Below are 20,328 nucleotides of genomic sequence, written 5' to 3' on the forward strand. Positions count from 1 at the left end.
GTGCTTTTAGGCACCACAAGCTCTGATCACTGTCCTCGTCGAACCCGTCGCTTGCGACGAAGGGCTCGACGAGCGAATTAACCCATAGACACAGCCCACTGAGTTTCTCGCCGGATCTTCTCAGTGGGTCTCGTTTCCGATCCGGTGGTAGATTCTGCGAAGCACTGCTCTTGCTAGGGTCAGTGTTAGCAACACTCCGGTTTGAGCCCCGTGAGCTCACCTACACACGTTAGGGTGAAGCTGAAATAGCCTCTCAAGGCTATCAGTATAGGTAGGAAAAAAAAGCCCAAAAGGAAATGATTTGGCCTGAGACGATCACTAACAACGAGTTATGGAGGATCACCAAGCAGACACCAATATAAAGGGAGATCCTTACGCGGCATTGGATTGGTCATGCATTGGTCATTAAGAAAGCCCAAGATAGCACTGACCTGGAAAGTGTCTGGCAAAAATAAGAGAGGCCGTTTCAGAACAACTTGGCGTCATAGAGCAGGAACTGGGCGTCTTTGGTACGACGTGGAAGGAGATAGAACAGACTGCCCAAGACCTATACAAATGGATGAATTTAATTCAAGCTCTACACCCTATTAGATACCCTAACAGGAAAGAAAGAAGAAGAAGAAGATTTCAAATAATGATTGTAAAATAAATAAAACAAATGCAAGATTAAGTCGTGAAAGTGTTTGAATCGTATCGTACTCGTGATAACCCTAGGAAACACAAAATATTTTATGCTTCGAATTTTCTGATCGAAATACGTTGCCAACAGGTATTTCTTAAAATAATACATTTAAAAAACTGCAAACACAAAGAGTTCACGGAAAGATTAAAAATAGCAGCCTGACAGTCCGCAAACTAAAAACTGGAAATAAAAGCTAGTGAACTTTCGTGATTATTCTTATAGTTATGGAGATATTTAAGTAAGCCTTGAAAAGAAAAATTGGAATCGTATGGTATCGAATTTAATTATTTTTTTTAACTCTGACATCGCTTCTCTCATTAATGACACGTGAAACTATTAGGCTACTTCCCATAATCCGACGAAGCTGAAATTCCTCCTAATCAGTATCTTAAGCAAAATTGGTATCAACATCTTGGCGAGAGTAGGTGCCACCTTTCCTACTTCTATTTGCGACGAAGCAATCATATATTTCAGGTTAAAGGGTGAGATAGTGAGCTTCGATTTAGTCCCGGGTTATTTCTTTAGATGGTCCGGCTCACAATCCTACAGAACCTGACCATCATACAGATTGACAAAAAGTTCGCGATAACGGAAATTGTTTGAATTGTGTTAAGCATGCGGCCGCTACTGGGGAGCATTGCGAGAACTATTATTCAACCGATCAAACAACAGAAGAGCCGCCGATAGTTGCTTCAGTCTCGCGCCGGCGCCAACATCGATCGTGTGATTCAGCGCTATCCGTGCAGTTATAAGAACCTTATTTCAACTATTTGGACATGCCCCGTTTTGCCACTGGGCTTCCTTCCTGTGAATCATGAGTGTGGCGTATAGCTGTGTTGGTGGCCTTACAGTCGGGCACGGGTGTATAGCACTCGCACGCTCGCGGCCTTTGTGAATACGCAACTACTCGTAAATGTCAATTAAATAATTAAACATTTAGATTTGTTTTTGTATTATAAAAATATTTTTTGTGTTTTGTGTATCTTTAACAGAGAAGTGCTTCGATAATGGAATTAGTCGTATTACTATTAACGTTTGCATCATTTTGGAAAGGTAAGTAAATGTTTTTCATAAATAAATTAAGAGTTCGGTCAAGATCAGATTTTCGAGAACAAAAATCTCTTGAATGATCCGTTCATTTATATTAAACAATGCAAGTAAATAAATACAATGCCATATTATGAAGTTAGTGTTCATTATCACAAGCACGTAAACGGTGTTATCAACACATATTGTCACATTTATAATATTGTTTTCATGATATCTATAAAAATTGACACATATTTTTATTTTTTACTTTGTGCTACTTACTTCTATAATATTTCTGTCTCTATCTTTATTTTAAACAAATTTAGAACCATTCAATATTTAAAAAAACAGAACTGAAAGATGTTTCAAGAATAAAAGCAAGGCGAATTAGAGATGAAACGATCCTAAACCTAATCTGTTAATTTAGCTTATTATTAATTGTATTTAAAATTGAGGCGACCATCTGCCATATCTTTTATTCAACGGTTTTAAAAGATATTCTGTATCTTTTTAGTCAACTTCAAAAGAAGTAGGTTCTTAATCCGGACCATATGATGTTCTTTTGTTCGTTGAAATCAATAATGTCATTTAATTGTAGAATTGTAGGATACGCCTGTAATTGTCTTTGATTCGCATGTTTCAGTAATCCAGAACATCGCATAAATAATACGATGAGTATTTTATTATACATATATATACCAAAGCAGTATTTTCCTACAGAATGATTTGCCTACATGAAATAGTAAAGTACATATTTGGGTGATTTTAATTATTTATTACACACTCTTATAACGGCCTCTTAAAAGGCATAAATACAAGAATGGGCACAATGGACAGTTAACGAACACCTGACCATAAACAGACATACTTATAAGAGAATTAAAATCATCCATGTGGGCAACGAACTTAATACATACATACATTAACGTCCGAACACATGTGGTTCAAAATTTTGTCACGTCTTTGTAGGCGTAACGAAGGCTAAATCGAACATAAACGAATCAAAGGTTCTCGATCGAGGATCGACACGATAAATTAAAAATCTAGCCTTTAATCCATTAAAATCTACCCACTACCGATAAAGTAGTTACGCCTTATTTTACAAACAAAAAACAATGTAACTATAATAATAATTATGATTTTTATTTTAATCGATAATTCCATAAATTGATGTATATGTATTATACTGAACTCCGAATGAGTTGAATGTCCGAATGACATGACATAATGTTAAGTGAAAAATATACCAGATACACAATTGCGACTTCCATATACAGGGTGTCCCAGAACTCATCGACAAGCCGAAACGGGGTGACAGGATTAATTTTAACAATCATGAGAAAAATCAGAAAAAATTAAACATCCTCTAACCCAGTGGTTCCCAAACTTATTTTGTCTACTGCCCATTTTAAGAATAAATTATTTTTAGCGTCCCCAATTTTTTCTACCTAATAAAAACCACTATAGCGAGAGCTCAGTCGTGTCTAAGAGTTCTAGATGAAATTAAAAATCGCCTCCCAAGCCTCTATACAACGCCCTCTATTTTTGTCTCGGTCTCTTACCGCCCCCATTAGGCCTGCAGCGCCCACAAGGGGGCGTTATCGCCCACTTTGGGAAAGACCGATTTAAACTTTGGAACCGTAACCCTAAATAGCGTTTCTAGAACCACAGTCAAAAATAAAAACTGGGGTAACCCGATTTTTGCTAGCCCATTTTATCAGTTCAACTGTTTTTTATTTGCACAAGCTCTTGGTAGCTGCATTGTGGGATCTATGGGCACCAGTTACAACGGAACAGTGATTGGAACAGAGATCAACTACAACACATAAATTACTAAGTCATCAGGATTGATTTTTGGTAAATAAAATAAACAAAATTCAATGCTTTTTTTGGGTATACAAATGGTATTTAGATCGAAATCAATAAAAGAAAAAATATTCCTTATACGAGTATAATAATTATTATTATGTGGACAGTTTTTTTCACTTATAGCACTCACAACGGACGGTTTTGGCGTTATTCATAGATATTTATTATGTGCTCTCCGACAAATTATACTTTAATTGTTCAAAACGGCTTCATTCAATTGAACAGAGGTTATTCGAATTAATTAAGCGGTTAGATTTGCGAGGAATTCCGTCTCGACGATCATGAGAAACGAAAAATTCAAAATCCAAAGAATTCGAAGGTCAATTCTGGGCTGTACTGAAATCGTGGCTTCAAACAAATTAAAATTCTTTTGGAAAGAGTAATTGATGTACAGAAAAAATCATTTAAATTTCATTGTAAATTTTGTCCACACATATAATAATGGATGTAAAAATATTTATGGAAGCCAATTCATATTTTTTTAGTATTCGTTCCGGTAGAATAATCATGTTTTTAATACTAAGAGTATAACGTCGTTTGTTTGTAATCATTTTGGGCATTTCTGAGCAGTAACAATAGGAAAGACAGTATTGTGAATGTAACAACTGTAGCGGTGTTTCGCTACTTTGCTTACCGTTATTACAAGACGTATTGTGAACCTCAACAGGTAGGTAGCACCATTCTGTTTATGTCACGAAAAGTCATGCAACAACATTCACACTGCTTCCCTACTTACCCTTCCCTACTTAATCCCTCGCAGCCTAAGAAGCTATTCCAACTACGGGTGGACTGGCTGATAAGATCACGGACCTACACTTAGGAGGACTTGCTAACACTAGCCCTAGCAAAAAAGTGCTTTGCTGAATCTACAACCGGATCGGAATCGCGACCCTCTGAGAAGATCCGAGCAGAAACTCAGTGGGTTTTGTCTATGGGGAGTCCCGTAAGAAACAACAGCGGGAAAGCCGTGAACTTGTTCTTCGTCTGAAGAAAAAAAAATGACTAAGCAAAAGTCGAATAACACAGTCTCTAGTCAATTTTTGCTTTTCAAAATATTCTCTGAGTCACCGTGACTATGAGTTTACTGCCGCGCACAATAATTTCAAATTAAATACGAAAGCGAATCAATAGTTTCAGCGAAATTAGTTAATGTACTTATTATCCCTTAGCGTGACCGGACAGATAGTCTGGGTTCGTCATGATAATTTACGTGATCACGACTTATTAACTAGCTTCGTAATCAAATTAAGTACTTATTTAGGTCTTCACGCTTTTGTATATTGCTAGCACAGTATAGTGTTGTAGTTAGTAATAGTACATCGAGTACATTTGAAAAATATTCGACGTGTTTTTTTCAGCGGAATTTTCCGGGAATTTAAAAAATAACCAATCATTTTGTTTACAGCCTCGACGAGCTTGCGTTGTTATCAATGCGATCCCGAAGACCCATACAAGACCAGTAACCTGTGCGAAAATTTTGACTACAGCGACAAATTCCTCGTCGAATGTCATTCCTCAACTATGTGCTTCAAGAAACAGACTTACCTACGGGTCGATAATGGAAGTGAGTTGATTAAATTTAATCATATCAATGACGAAAATGAATCGAATTGATACGATACTGATATATGATTTATCGTGACGAGGGTAATAGACACTGATGTTACGTAATGTGCGTTAGTCGTTTCCATGTATGAACATTCAACTACTACGCTACACTTAAGGAAAAATGGTTTACTTTTAATATGGCAACACAACTAAACAACTTTTTACACGACTTATTTAGAAACGATTTCAAAAAAAACTGGGCGCGTAGGACCTAACCGAGAGTTCCGTTTTTTTTTTTTTTTTTTTTATTGCTTTGATGGTTGGACGAGCTCACAGCCCACCTGTTGTTAAGTGGTTACTGGAGCCCATAGACATCTACAACGTAAATGCGCCACCCACCTTGAGATATAAGTTGTAAGGTCTCAGTATAGTTACAACGGCTGCCCCACCCTTCAAACCGAAACGCATTACTGCTTCACGGCAGAAATAGGCAGGGTGGTGGTACCTACCCGTGCGGACTCACAAGAGGTCCTACCACCAGTAATTACGCAAATTATAATTTTGCGGGTTTCATTTTATTACACGATGTTATTCCTTCACCGTGGAAGTCAATCGTGAACATTTGTTGAGTACATATTTCATTAGAAAAATTGGTACCCGCCTGAGATTCGAACACCGGCGCATCGCTCAACACGAATGCACCGGACGTCTTATCCCTTAGGCCACGACGACTTCAAAATTTCTTTCTAGGATCTTTCGATTTCCTGTACCAATTTTGAGACTAGTTTTATTTTTCTGATTAGTTTTCCCTGTAAAGCACGAGTGAGTACAATATTATAATATTTTAACATCAGTAGACAAACATGATTTCCTGTAAGTAATGCACATACATTTTTGCGCAAACAAAAACATTATTGTTCATGACCAGGATACAGGAAAACCGTATTAAATTTTTCGAATTCAAAACCAGAATTTTGTGATACCTTCGAAATAAATGTCAATTATAATTAATTTTAAATGTCTATGTCATATTTGCATTCTCAATTACGTAATACAGCACGTATTTCATACAAGACACAATGATTCTCGTTTTCTATCATATGATATTTATGAAATAAGAAATTTTAATATTTCATAACAAATAAAAATATTTAAGAAATATTATAATATTTATAATAAATTAATCTACTTAATCACATAATATGACCGCTTTCATATAAACGCGTGGAAAACTATAATATTGTATATTTAGCGAGTTAAATATTTAAAAACATTTCGAAAGAATTCTCATTTCTATTAGATTTAGATTTATATTTTTTTATGCTACGTTAAGTAACATTAGTAACCAGTATCGAATATTGCTTTTTAGCCAACGTTGCTTTTTATTGTCATGTCAAAAATGTCCTAAGGTAACCTAGCTCTCCTGCAAAATTGACCAAATGTCGTTTAAAACAAAAAGTCTACATTTTTTTTATTAGCTTAAAGATCCACTGCCATATTTTATATGCAAATATTCAGAAAATATTCAATATGCAAGCATAATAAATGATATTTCACTCTGCGTTTCGATTCGAGTAAAATTTTAGAATAATTATTGGGAGCGTGCTTTAAATGAGGGCTCACGTTATATCAGCTGAATTTGGTTGCGAAAAGTGTAATTTTATTGCGATAAAGTCACTATCACAGCGAGATAAAGTACGTCATATTAAAATTTGTTAATGGCACCGTCTACATACATAGAAAAAAAAAAGACTAATGGAGCGACTAGTAATTAATTCTAAATTGCGAGCTTGACTGTTCGAAATACGTTTAAATATTTTATTTTCAAATATTTACTTATATCTTGTGGTATACGAGTGCTGGTAACCCGGTAACGTCAGACGAGTCTAACTGCCCACAAAAAAGAAATATGTTTTTTTCCTTTCAAGTGAACTCCACGGGAATTCAACGTGGTTGCGCGTCGCAAACTCTGAACGGCGAGCAGAGGAAAATCAATGGAAAATGGCAATACGTTTCGACGATTTACGACGCATACAACGCGACTTGCTTCGAAGACCCGAGTGACTCAGAGAGGGTGACAAAAACTATTTACTGTTACTGCGAGGGAGACAAATGTAACGGAGCTATCCGATTGACCCTCAACTCTTTCTTGGTTCTTATTTTAATTATCATTTCACTAAATTTTACAAGTTAATGAATTTTTAATGCTAATACATTACGCTATAGAAAATCGATATCATATAATGAAAATGCCATAATGATCGTTTAAAATTTATTTTAAAATTATATACGAGAAGCTTAAAGCTTTATTTTTATTATTATTATTGTAGAAAAATTTGAATATAATATTAGATCGCTAGATTAGATGGTTTTAATTTCGTTAATATTTTACAGGTATAAATACCTGAATTGTAACAAGGTTTTATTTAAGCTTAATTTCAAGTAGCTTTAAATATCAGTTTGCAGTACTCATTTTAAAAGCATAAATTAATATTCATCCAAAATACTGGTTTCACCTTTTTATCATTATTTTTATTGCATTACACGTCGTGTTAATAAGACACGAATGGTAATTGTGAAGGCCATGTTTTAAACTATCTGTTTTTCAGCGATTACAATAAGTGTTGTATTAATTTTAAGATAATTACTGTTTTGCGATTTTATTTTTTTCTTTAATAAATATAATTATGTATTCGCTAAAATATTATGGGCGGGCCTTAACGTCTCAATCAGTAAACATGAATATGTGCATTGTCTACACGAGACGGACGAAATTTTTTTTATAAAAAAACAACACAAATGTAAATTGTCACAAAACGTAAACTACCCTTAAGTTTTTATACCAAAAAAAAAACAACAAATTTAAAATGTTTCATTTTATACCAACACTAGTCATACGTTAATATATAGTAAATAGTTATATTAAGACTGTTAGCTCTTGTGTTTAATTACCATTGATAATAGAAGAGGATACGGAACAAGGTCAGGTATGGCATGGTGTAGCGCTACTGCTGATTATGGCATCCCAAAGCCACAGTGACGTATAAACATAGCGATAACAACATTCAGAAATTTTCGTAACGTTATTTCTTTACTTGGGAGAAGACCGTCTTTAGGGAATTACTGTACTAAGAAAAATTTACAGTTTCCTTTTTTATACGCCAAAATAATTCGTGAAAAGAAAATGTACAATAACGTTTTAAAGTACAATCGGTGGTCTTATCACTTGAAGCGCTCTCTTTGAGACAATGGATAAAGTTTTAATAAATTGACAGAACTTTTGATGCAATTTCACCAACACAGCTATAGACGTGGCAGATCCTTTAACTTTTACTAATTGATAATTATTGGTTTAAAAACAATATTGTGTCACGGTATTATGAGTTTAATTTGAAATATTAAGAGCGTTTTAACTGAATGTAATTAATTTTGATAATATGTGCCTTGAATAAAATTCTTTTAATTTGTGTGCGTCGTCTAAAATAATGTAGTAATTTGTTAATTATATGACATTTGCTTTAAATTAAAAATAAATCATTCCTTAGTGCGGATGTTTGTTGTTATGATTTTACCTTCAATCAATTATGTTTTGTTTATTGTATATGAATATGTATTGTATATGAATTGAACGAACATATCGATTACAAACAAAAAAAAACTAATAAGGATTGTTAAAATAGGATGTGGTTTTCCTTGAACGACGATCTTGCCATAGATAAACAATCGCCAGTTCTAATGTTAAAAGTAATGGCATTCACAAAGTTTGTGAAGAAATTAGAAACTCTTTTATAAAAGGCTCAATAATTAAATTAAACTATATATCTATATATATATATGTATATATATATGAATGAATTGCTGTTCGTTAGTCTCGCTAAAACTCGAGAACGGCTGGACCGATTTGGCTAATTTTGGTCTTAAATTATTTGTAGAAGTCCAGAGAAGGTTTAAAAGGTAAAAAGATAAATATGAAAATGCTCGAAATTAAATAAAAATAACAATTTTGTTTTTCGTTTGATGTGTCCCCCGTCGGACGAATTCCTTTTGTTTGTTTTAAGTTTATTTTATACAAAAGTTTAGGTCTTTTATTTATCGATTGAGGCACTACGAAGAAATAATTCGGGTAAATATGGAATATCAGTTCCGTGGGCTTACATCATCGCGTCCATAATAGAGTTATAGGATCTTATATGACAATATTGTTACGCCGCCGCGCCGGCGCCGGTAAGAGCAACGCCATCTATCGTCGAATAGCAGAAACGAATATCATAAGACCTAGTACAATCGAGAACGTTCGAGAAGTACAACGCCATCTATTATCAAATGGCAGACTCATATCGAAAATACTTGTGAGGAATGTTCTCGATAATTATAGAGATGTCGTTTCGACTATAAAAGCGTTTCAGGGATGTCACGAAGGCAGTTAGTTAGTAATCGGATCTACTCGAAGTGAAAGAGCGAACGGATCACCTGAAGCGAAGCTAAAGAAGCGAATTACGAATTGTAAGGTCCTCTGTAAGTGTTCTGAGTGTTAAATAAAGTTTTAGTTTTGTACCTTGGTGGAACTATTATTTATCCCGAACCCCAGCGCGTAATAATATGTACACCTAAAGTTACTCATACTAATCTCCAGTACTACTAGTTTCTTGAGCTTATCTATCACATGGTCCCGGCTATTCCAGCCTCGATGCAGTCAAGCGTTCTAATCCGAATAATATCCCCCGCTCGGATCGCAATTTTTCGATCTGTTTCAAGCTGGGTCACGGCATATCTGGTGCTGTCCATGGTTTGGAATACCGCTCATCATCAGGTACTAGTATTATCTAGGCCAATAAGAGAGAGATGATCAAGTGTTGGAAGTTTTTCCGCGGTTTTCCGCTATGTAATTTCAAAGGGTTATTGACAGGTATAATGCTCTCAGGGTGGCCGAAGACAGGAAGAGATGCCACAATATCGTAGACGAAACTCATATATGGAAGTGGTCACGACCCTCAGACATGAGAAGCAGGACTGAAGGAGAAGGAGAGGCAACAAACAAATATAAGATCTCTTTGTTGAATCGAAGAAAACCAGTAACTTGCTGCCGTGATAAGTTAGATATGTACATGATTAGATTTATTTTGGATTTAGATTAGATTTATTAGATTATTAGATAAATTAAATAAATTAAATTTCGTCTTCATATCCTAAATTTGGTGATAAGCAATGTCCACGTTAATTTCTTTACTTTACATTCACTATTTTTAGGGTAAGCTATAATTCTTAATTCGATGAGATGGATTTGTTATGCTAACAGATCTGAGTCAGAAGAATCCTCAATTAGATAAAACGACAGTCGAGCGATTTCCGTTTTTTTTTGTGCTTGTATAGGATAATTGTTTTTTTTTTAAATTAATAATAAAACATATTTCGGTCCTAGCCTACTAATTACAATATTGTAATTTATATAACGTAAACGTAACGTAAGCCCTACATCACTGCACAATTATAAAATGTAGCAGTTCTTTCTGCTAAATTATAAGTTTTTAAGATTAATTGTGGTTTCAATCAACGTGAGTATGTTTAAATTCATTATTCAGTAAATGATGGTCACCATAGAAAAAGGTACTCACGTTTGCGTGATTCTCGACCAGACACAGAAAGACGACGTCCTCACGCATCAATCTGACGGCTCCGTGGAGGGGTTGCGGGGTTTTGCTCTTCAGCATCCGATAGAGAAGCGCTGATGACATATGCGCGAAATCATCGCCTGTCAAACAGAAAAATATTCTCACCATTCTATTTTATGACAAATTTTCTTTAGATGTTTGGCTTCACGTTACAAAGGAGACTTAGGGAGTGTTTTTTCCCGTGCTTATTCGCTAGTAGCCTAGTAGACTATTCCAGCTATGCCCTGACGAGTAGGTGAGCTGAAAGCCTCAATCTGAAAGAAATTGCCAATACCAGCCCTAGTAAGAGCAGTGCTTCGCAGAATCTAAAGCCAGATCGGAATCGCGACCCATTGAGAAGATGGAACAGTGTCTATGGAGCCACTGACAGTGTTTACAGAATAACATCTAACCTGATTTTTACTACAAAGTAGTAACATGTTCAGTTTTGGAGAGTAATTATTAACATTCACCATCTCTAGCGAGTTCTACATGTCAACTGGATAGCTTGTCTGTCAATAAACTTTGGTAATGTGAAAAAAAAGTGCATATCAGTAAAATTTTGTATTTACCTGTTAGATCATCCCAATGTGCAGAAATAAGTCCTGAACAGTGTTCTTTCAGTGCGTTGGCGCCAATCTCATCTGCTGCTGAATAGAACTTAACACAGCTCCTGTTCGGAATAATAATATTATTGTAACTTCTGGACCAAACAGATTACAAACTTTAATGTAACTTTGTGTGTGCTTGTAGTTACATATTTTTTATGTGCTCTTATACTGAGAGTTTTGTCTACTTTGATTTATATTGTCAATTTTGGGAATAAATACACACACACACACATACACCCGAAAGTTGAGATTAAATTCTTAATAAAATTGCCTTCAGCTGTCCCAACCATCAAATCAGAATGCATGAATGTTTCGCTGCTACAGATACAGGCAAATGTTGAATCTGCCCATGTAGTCTTGTAATAAACCCTACCACCAGTAACTGGCAGTTGGGTATAGCAATAATCTGGTGGCATATATTTAAGTTGCAACCCATTCTTTTGCCACCCACAAGAGAAGATGGTACTATTACAGGCTGAGACTACACATCCAAAATTTTACCCAATAGATCAGTGATTATCAAACTTATTTCTTTTACCGCCCCCTTTGAAAATCAATTATTTTTCAGCGCCCCCCATTTTTTATACGCCCCTAAAACTTTAAAATCACAATTTCATTAATTTAATTAATAAATGTTGTATTAATTTTAGTAAATGTAGTACCACGTAGTACATATGTATTTGTAGATGCTATTATTGTTTCTTCATATTATTATATGTCCGTACATTGCTACAGAGCGTGTATTTACAAATTTGCAAAGTAAAAATGAATTCTTCTGATCAATATGTTTGTTTAAATTCAGAATTACCAAAATAAATTGCTAGTTCACTGTACTATTACTATACTAATTTATTAGAACGAAACTATTTTTGTTAAATATCTTTCTCATTAATATAATATTCTCATCATAAGATAATTTTTTTTTTATTTCGACTAGTAAATAATACTACTAACAATAATAACTTATTAAACTACGAATAACCTAAACCTGGAAGTCGTAGAGGATTTCATTTATCTGGGCTCCGTCATAGCTAGTAATGGATCCTCCGAAAAGGACCTCAGAAGGCGAATCAGTATGGCAAAGAGAGCTATGTCCCAAATGGACCGTGTTTGGGCGGACAGAAACATCTCGAGGAATACCAAAAAGCAGCTCGTCACCTCCCTCGTCTTTTCCATTTTTCTCTACGGCACAGAGACTTGGGCCCTAAAGAATGCCGACCGCCAACGCATCGACGCGTTTGAGATGTGGTGCTGGAAGAAAATGCTCGGGATTCATTGGACAGAACACAGAACCAACGAATCAATTCTTACCGAGCTCAAGATTCCAATGCGCCTTAGCACTACATGCGCGCGGAGGAGTTTCGAGATCCTTGGACATATCGTCAGAAAGAGAGGTGACAACCTGGAAAAGCTGCTGGTAACAGCAAGGTATGCGGGAGAAAGCACAGAGGCAGAAATCCAATGCGCTGGTCGGACCAAATACGCTCCACTCTCAATACCTCAGTCCATGTTGCTATCCACACAGCCCAGGACAGGCAGGAATGGCGCAAGATGATGCAGGAGAAAGTTATTAGAGGAGACCACAACCCTCAGCACTGAGGATTATCGAAGCAAGAAGGAAGGAAACTACGAAAAATAAAATAATATTTACGTCGCGTGCCCTACGAAAGCTATTGATGATAGAATAAAATAATGTACTATGACTTTGTAAAAAACATTATTATTTACAAAAAGTGTCGCGACAGCATATGTCTCACTATTATAGTTATGCCGCAATATCTGTTCTTTTATTTAAAAAAATGCCCCTGGTAAGACACGAAGTGCCCCCCTACCTTCGCCGACTGGTGGCTTCCTACTTAGAGAACAGATCGGTCACGTGTACTGGACACGGTGGGATCGTGCACAGGCGTCCGTATCGGGTCGGGGTGCAGTTGAAGTACCTCGGCCTCATTCTGGACAGTCGTTGGACCTTCCGTGTTCACTTTCAGAAGCTGGTCCTTTGTTTGTTGGGGGTGGCCGGCGCGTTAAGCCAGCTTCTTCACAACATCGGGGGGCCTGACCAGGTGACGCGCCATCTCTGCCGCCGCGCCGTACGGGGGTGGTGCGGTCAATGGCCTTATACGAGGCGCCCGTGTGGGGCCAGTCACTGGCCGTGGGGGTAGCGAAGTTGCTGCGACGGCCGCAATGCACCATCGCGGTCAGGATCAACTGTGGTTATCGCACCATCTATTTTGAGGCGGCGTGTGTACTGGCTGGGACGCCGCCTTGGGTCCTGGAGGCGGAGGCGCTCGCCGCTGACTATCAGTGGCCGGCTAACCTTCGTGCCCGGGGCGTGGCGCGTCCCAGCCCCAGTGTGGTCAGAACGCGGAGGGCCCAATCTCGGCGGTCCGTGCTGGAGTCATGGTCCAGGCGACTGGCCAACCCTTCGGCTGGTCGTAGGACCGTCGAATCGATTCGCCCGGTTCTTGTGAATTGGGTGAATCGTGACAGAGGACGCCTCACTTCCCGGCTCACGCAGGTACTCACTGGGCATGGTTGCTTCGATGAGTTCCTGCACCGGATCGGAGCCGAGCCGGAGTGACACCATTGTGGTTGCGACTTGGACACGGCAGAGCATACGCTCGTCGCCTGCCCCACATGGGAGGCGTGGCGGCGTGTTCTCGTCGCAAAAATAGGAAACGACTTGTCGTTGCCGAGTGTTCTGGCATCGATGCTCGGTGACGACGAGTCGTGGAAGGCGATGCTCGACTTTTGCGAGTGCACCATCTCGCAAAAGGAGGCGGTGGGGCGTGTGAGAGATGCACAGGCCCGCCGCCGTCGAGCGGGGGGGAGGCGGATCTCGCCCAAGCCCTGGCCCTCTTTAAGTGTTTCGGGTCTCCCTCACATGTCGGCCTGGGGACCGGCGAAGGGGGCCTAAGAAGACGACGTGCAAGCTGCTCTGCACACGTTTTACGCATGAGCATCCGGGTGATGGAAGGCCGGCTATCCTCAACCCACGCTGGTTCTGACCCAGCGGGGTATTCCGTAGGATAGACCATTCTAACCAGCGCCATCTAGGCGGGCATCGGACAGCCTGCCGACCGAGAGAGCTGGTGGTCATGGCGCCGACGACCACCAGTCCGGCGTCCCGAGGGGGAGGGTGATGGGAGAGATGTGCTCCGCACTAAACGCTTCACTTTCCCCCCTTTGCCTTTTCATGAGCTCTGTCTCATGTGAGGTTTGGATGCTGGTTGCTGAGCGACAGGAGGTTTTAGTCGGTTCGACTCCGACATGCCCCGCTCTCCATCCCCAGTGAAGGGCGGAAGTCCGGCGATTTCCTCCTGACAAAAAAAAAAACGTGTGGCACTCAGGAACTGCAGCGGTAAAGCTATTGCATAGAATTTTTTATCAACTTATGACATTATAATTAGACAATGATAATTTGATAAAAAAACAATAATAAAACAAAACCACGCTATATTAAACCTTAATAAAGGCACAACCTTAACTGTCCCCTTCACACTCATAAGCTAAACCGCGCGAGAGAGAGATGGGCAGACTTTTCATGATGCGCATGCAGTGTGACGTCACGCCACGCGCTTATTCACAAACACTACACCAGCGCAACGTGTGAATGTGTTGAACGCGAGCTACATGGTAGACGGAGTGAGGAATGTTAGGTTTTTTTCGTTACGTAATTTCATGATTCGGTCGCCGCGCTCAAGGCCCGCGATAAAAGCTATGCAATAGCTTAAAAATGTATGAGCTTGTAATAAAATCTCTTTGGCTATACTATTTGTATCTGGCTGGTTTTGGTATCATTAAAAGTTTGAATTCGAAAGAAGATAATTCCAAATTAAAATTAGGAAGATGTGTGATTTTTATTTATTTTTCGTACTGTCAAGATGAGTGAATCTAATGAAGATATTCAATACATTTTAAAATTTTACTACAAAAAAGTAAAAAAGCCGTGAAAAAAATTGCGATGTTTATGGACCTAGTGCAGTGTCTGTGAGAGAAGCACAAATTTGGTTTAAGCGTTTTCAATCCGGAAATTTTGATGTTAAAAATGCACGTTGCTCTGGTCGCCCTATTACGGATAAAATCGATGCCATTTTTGAAAAAGTGGGGCAAGATCGGCATATCAGTAGTTACGACGTAAGTGAAGAACTGGGAATTGACCACAAAATAGTTATGGCGCATTTGAAAAAACTGGGTACACAAAAAAGCTCACTGAAAGAAACCTAATGAACCGTGTACTCATTTGTGATTCTTTATTACGTCGTAATGAAACCGAACCATTTTTTAAGAAGCTGATGACTGGTGATGAAAAGTGGATCACGTACGACAAGAAGGTACGAGAAAGGTTGTGGTCAAAGGCCGGTCAGGCTTCACAGACTCTGGCGAAACCCGGGTTAACTCGCAACAAGGTGATGCTGTGTGTGTGGTGGGATTGGAAGGGCATTATACATGTCGGCGCAAATATGACTATTTACCTACTGATCATCAACTAATTACTCTGTGATAAGAAATTGATGTTAAACAGTCCCTTTTATTGTAATTTCAATACTTTAAAATCTTGTAAACACGCTCACGTGTTTAATACTTGTAAACACGATGACGTGTACGAAGTCCTATAAATACGGCCGTGCTGTCTAGCGTTTCGTCATTCGTGTCCGAGCCGTAGCACAGTACGGATCTCTCTGAATGTTGTCACGCTTCTCGTGAAATATACGCAGTTATTGTGAAGTTCTGGTGAAGTTTTGTTTCGGAAGCCCAAACATGAGTCATCATCGAGAACTTAATGACCGTGACGTCAACAATGCTGACGTCACACTTTTTAAAAACATTCCTTCAGCGTTTCTCCTCCGTCATCAGAAGTGGGATCACATGCCGCCTCCACTCAGCAACAACCTGGAGACCATTTAACCATATCGGCGGAAGAAGACTACCCCCCAGCAACAGCCGATGAGCCTATACATCTACTTCACAAATCAGCATGGTCGAGCAACAAAATCAACACTCAAAGATAAGTTTTTATTTTTGATTACTAAAATTCCACTACATAAGTACCACAGTGTACGCCCACTACATAAGTACCACAGTGTACGCCCACTACATAAGTACCACAGTGTACGCCCACTACATAAGTACCACAGTGTACGCCCACTACATAAGTACCACAGTGTACGCCCACTACATAAGTACCACAGTGTACGCCCACTACATAAGTACCACAGTGTACGCCCACTACATAAGTACCACAGTGTACGCCCACTACATAAGTACCACAGTGTACGCCCACTACATAAGTACCACAGTGTACGCCCACTACATAAGTACCACAGTGTACGCCCACTACGTAAGTACCACAGTGTACGCCACAACATCACACTACACAACATCCTTATCCGAACACCTTAAATAAATCTACGAGAACCGCCGAGAACTCTACGAGAACCGCCGAGAACTCTACGAGAACCGCCGAGAATCCTACGATACCCTACGATACCCTCCGAGAACCCTACGATACCCTCCGAGAACCCTACGATACCCTCCGAGAACCCTACGATACCCTCCGAGAACCCTACGATACCCTCCGTCAACCCTACGATACCCTCCGAGAACCCTACGATACCCTCCGAGAACCCTACGATACCCTCCGAGAACCCTACGATACCCTCCGAGAACCCTACGATACCCTCCGAGAACCCTACGATACCCTCCGAGAACCCTACGATACCCTCCGATCAAATCGCATTAATAAGTCTCAAACCTACATAGTTACAAGTAACGCAAGTATAACAGATGCGCTACTCAGAGAAACTTTTTATTCCTACAGGTCAATGAGAATCAAAGAAAAACCTACGAGAATCAACGAGGCCGGTGCAGAGCGCGCACCGCCTGTCAGTATGGCCGTGTCTGCGCAAATATGACTATTTAACTACTGATCATCAACTAATTACTCTGTGATAAGAAATTGATGTTAAACAGTCCCTTTTATTGTAATTTCAATACTTTAAAATCTTGTAAACACGCTCACGTGTTTAATACTTGTAAACACGATGACGTGTACGAAGTCCTATAAATACGGCCGTGCTGTCTAGCGTTTGGTCATTCGTGTCCGAGCCGTAGCACAGTACGGATCTCTCTGAATGTTGTCACGCTTCTCGTGAAATATACGCAGTTATTGTGAAGTTCTGGTGAAGTTTTGTTTCGGAAGCCCAAACATGAGTCATCATCGAGAACTTAATGACCGTGACGTCAACAATGCTGACGTCACACTTTTTAAAAACATTCCTTCAGCGTTTCTCCTCCGTCATACATTATGAGCTGTTACCACCAGGCAGGACCATCGATTCTGAACTCTACTGCGAACAACTGATGAGATTAAAGCAAGAAGTTGAGAGAAAGCGGCTGGTATTAATCAACAGAAGGGGTGTGGTTTTTCATCACGATAACGCTAGACCTCACACATCTTTAGCCACTCAGCAAAAATTAAGAGAGCTTGGCTGGGAGGTGTTAATGCATCCGCCGTATAGTTCTGACCTTGCACCTTCAGATTTCTACCTGTTTCGGTCTCTTCAGAATTCTTTAGGCAGTGTCAGGTTAACATCACGAGAGGACTGCCAAAACCAATTGTCGCGGTATTTTAATCAGAAGCCCTAAAATTTCTTTAGCAATGGGATCATGTCCCTACCTACAAGATGGCAAAAAGTCATCGAACAAAATGATACCGACATACTTTAGTTAAATGTGAATAAACTATGTTAAAAAATGTTGTGAATTTTCTTAAAAAATGCGAAGAAACTTTTTCCCCAACCTATTTAGGCTTACTATACTATTTGACATTGGACGGTAATGGGTAAATTGTAAAAAACAATAATCTAAGACAAGTTTTTGAACAATAATTATATACGCATTTCCATTTTATATAAAAATTATGATTCTTGCATCAGTAATTTCTTATAAAATGCTAGGAAAATGCTGTAAAGGCCCTTATGTTAAAAACAAGAAAGAAAGTAAAGAAAACCTCAATTTGCATTAGTTTACGTATGTGTAATATTTTAAAACTCTGCATGGTAGTTTTTTTTCTAATGATTAAAATAATTTCTGGTGCAATGTAATTAGGGTAAAATTTCTCAAATTTTTTAACTATCATCGATCATGTTCCGTAGAAGCTTGTTACAACTTGATTGCGTACGGTGTGTGGGCTATCCTATGAAATCTATGTTAATTATTTTAAGTTTTTATAACATCATACAGGGTAGAAATATAAACTAATTATTCGTTATTGTGTAGTAGGTGAGTTTTAATTTTAGTGAAATTTAAAATACTATAAAGTAAATGAAATTACAAATTTTACAGCGCCCCCCTAACCCACATCAACGCCCCCCATTTTTCCCTGAGCCTCTTAACGCCCCCCTCTAGGTTTCAAACGCCCCCAAGGGGGCGTTATCGCCCACTTTGAGAAAGACTGCAATAGATGAATATTATAAGAAAGTGTTTAAAGAGATGCACCTGTACTAATATATAAATCTACAGTAGTTTTTACGGATGTTCCATTATAACTACTAAACCGTGCATTCAATTGACTTGAAACTTGGTACCAATGTAGAAAATACTTAATATCCATTAGGCTAATATTGAAAATACTTAATGGATAGGATAAAAAACAATGTACTTAATGGATAGGCTAATATTTATATCAGTGTTGAACTCCCTACACCAGTTGCAGGGGCGTTAATGATGAGAATCTTTGTGGGGGTGGGAAATAATAATGTTAATTTTAAATGCCCAGCGAAGCAGACGGGTACAGCTAGTAGTTAAATAAAAGTGCTTTATTTCTCACCTTACACCAACTGATGCAATGAGAGCTTGTTCACACTTGTTCACCAGGCCATACAATTTGAAACCTGCTGCAGATTTCATCAGTTGTAAAGCAAAAGAGTCTCCTCTACTTAAATCAACAACATCTGTGTACAGCCATTTCAATAGGGCTGACCCTACATCATCTGGTAGAGACGTCCAGTCTGAAAAAAAACAAAAAAAAAATCAACACATATCTTAACCACACAATTTATTGGAATCTTATTATACTTTCCACTTTCCATTTTCAACTAAGAAAATAAGTTGTAAAAATAAATTCACAAACCTAATTCATCAAAGTCTTTTAGAGCTTCTTCATTCCAGTCATCAGAACGAGCATTCAGAACAAATTTATGTCCCGGCATGGATTTGTTTTGCAGTTTGATCTTGATGTCAGAGTAAGTTTCTCTACCATATAGTGTAGCTACGGTCATTAGAAGTCGAGCCACAAAGCTAGTTTCACTGAGGTCGCCGGCGGATGCCGCTGCCAGAGTGTACTTTCGCTCTACCTCAGCACAATGACTCTGCAGTTTCCCATACTCTTCCTTTAGCAACGTCAAATGTTGTTGTAGCTTCGTCACCTCGCTGGAAGCTAAGCAAATACACATGATCAAAAAATTATCCAGTCGCAACACCACCCACTCTTGAATACAATTTTGATATAACATTTCAGTCTAACTCAACTCACCCATGACGGAAGTTTTTGCAACACCTGGAAACCGCTTGACTTTTGGCTGATTGCAGAAAGTTGGATAAGAAAATAATTATTCCATTGATTGATAAAATACAAATAACTGAAATAACAAATCCCTTAATGTCAACAATCTCTATCATTTGTCAATGCCAGTTTTTTTTTTAAATCTAACTTCGATCAAACATATAAGGTAGTACAGCCTAATAAATCAAAACTTAACAGCCTATTAAATGGAAACAGTATTGATTGTAGAAATGTAATTGAATTAAATAACTTAGATTAAATAAAGAATAAAAGATAACATCATAGGTGACGCATAAGTACGCCACTTAAATGGGCGAAGGAAGAAGTCAAAACAATCAATTTGTAGAAAGGTAAAGCATATATTTAAATTGAAAA

At 38.4% G+C, this 20,328-nt stretch overlaps 3 protein-coding genes across 4 annotated transcripts in view; 2 read left to right on the top strand and 1 right to left on the bottom strand.

The window, feature by feature from the left end:
• LOC101736939 (rabankyrin-5) overlaps positions 1-20,281 on the bottom strand; it is a 63,834-nt gene extending 43,553 nt beyond the window's left edge. The window contains exons 1-5 of one of the 2 annotated variants that reach the window (XM_038016451.2): positions 19,924-20,281; positions 19,522-19,827; positions 19,219-19,399; positions 11,349-11,449; positions 10,741-10,877 (exon numbers count right to left, since the gene is read on the bottom strand). In XM_038016451.2, the coding sequence (XP_037872379.1) occupies positions 10,741-10,877; positions 11,349-11,449; positions 19,219-19,399; positions 19,522-19,827; positions 19,924-19,927 (729 nt within the window). In that variant the 5' untranslated portion in view covers positions 19,928-20,281. The remainder of the gene's footprint in view (positions 1-10,740; positions 10,878-11,348; positions 11,450-19,218; positions 19,400-19,521; positions 19,828-19,923) is intronic. The other variant, XM_038016452.2, reaches the window with a different exon arrangement.
• LOC101739744 (citron rho-interacting kinase) overlaps positions 1-20,328 on the top strand; it is a 160,089-nt gene that overhangs the window by 114,438 nt on the left and 25,323 nt on the right. The window lies entirely within an intron of this gene.
• LOC101736812 (uncharacterized) lies at positions 883-8,679 on the top strand. The gene is made up of 3 exons (XM_004928829.5): positions 883-1,735; positions 4,986-5,144; positions 7,057-8,679. Exons 1-3 carry the CDS (start codon positions 1,690-1,692, stop codon positions 7,320-7,322), a joined length of 471 nt encoding a protein of 156 aa, XP_004928886.1. The 5' UTR covers positions 883-1,689; the 3' UTR covers positions 7,323-8,679.

Source organism: Bombyx mori, chromosome 16 (genome assembly GCF_030269925.1).
Source record: "Bombyx mori chromosome 16, ASM3026992v2".
Taxonomy (NCBI): Eukaryota; Metazoa; Arthropoda; class Insecta; order Lepidoptera; family Bombycidae; genus Bombyx; species Bombyx mori.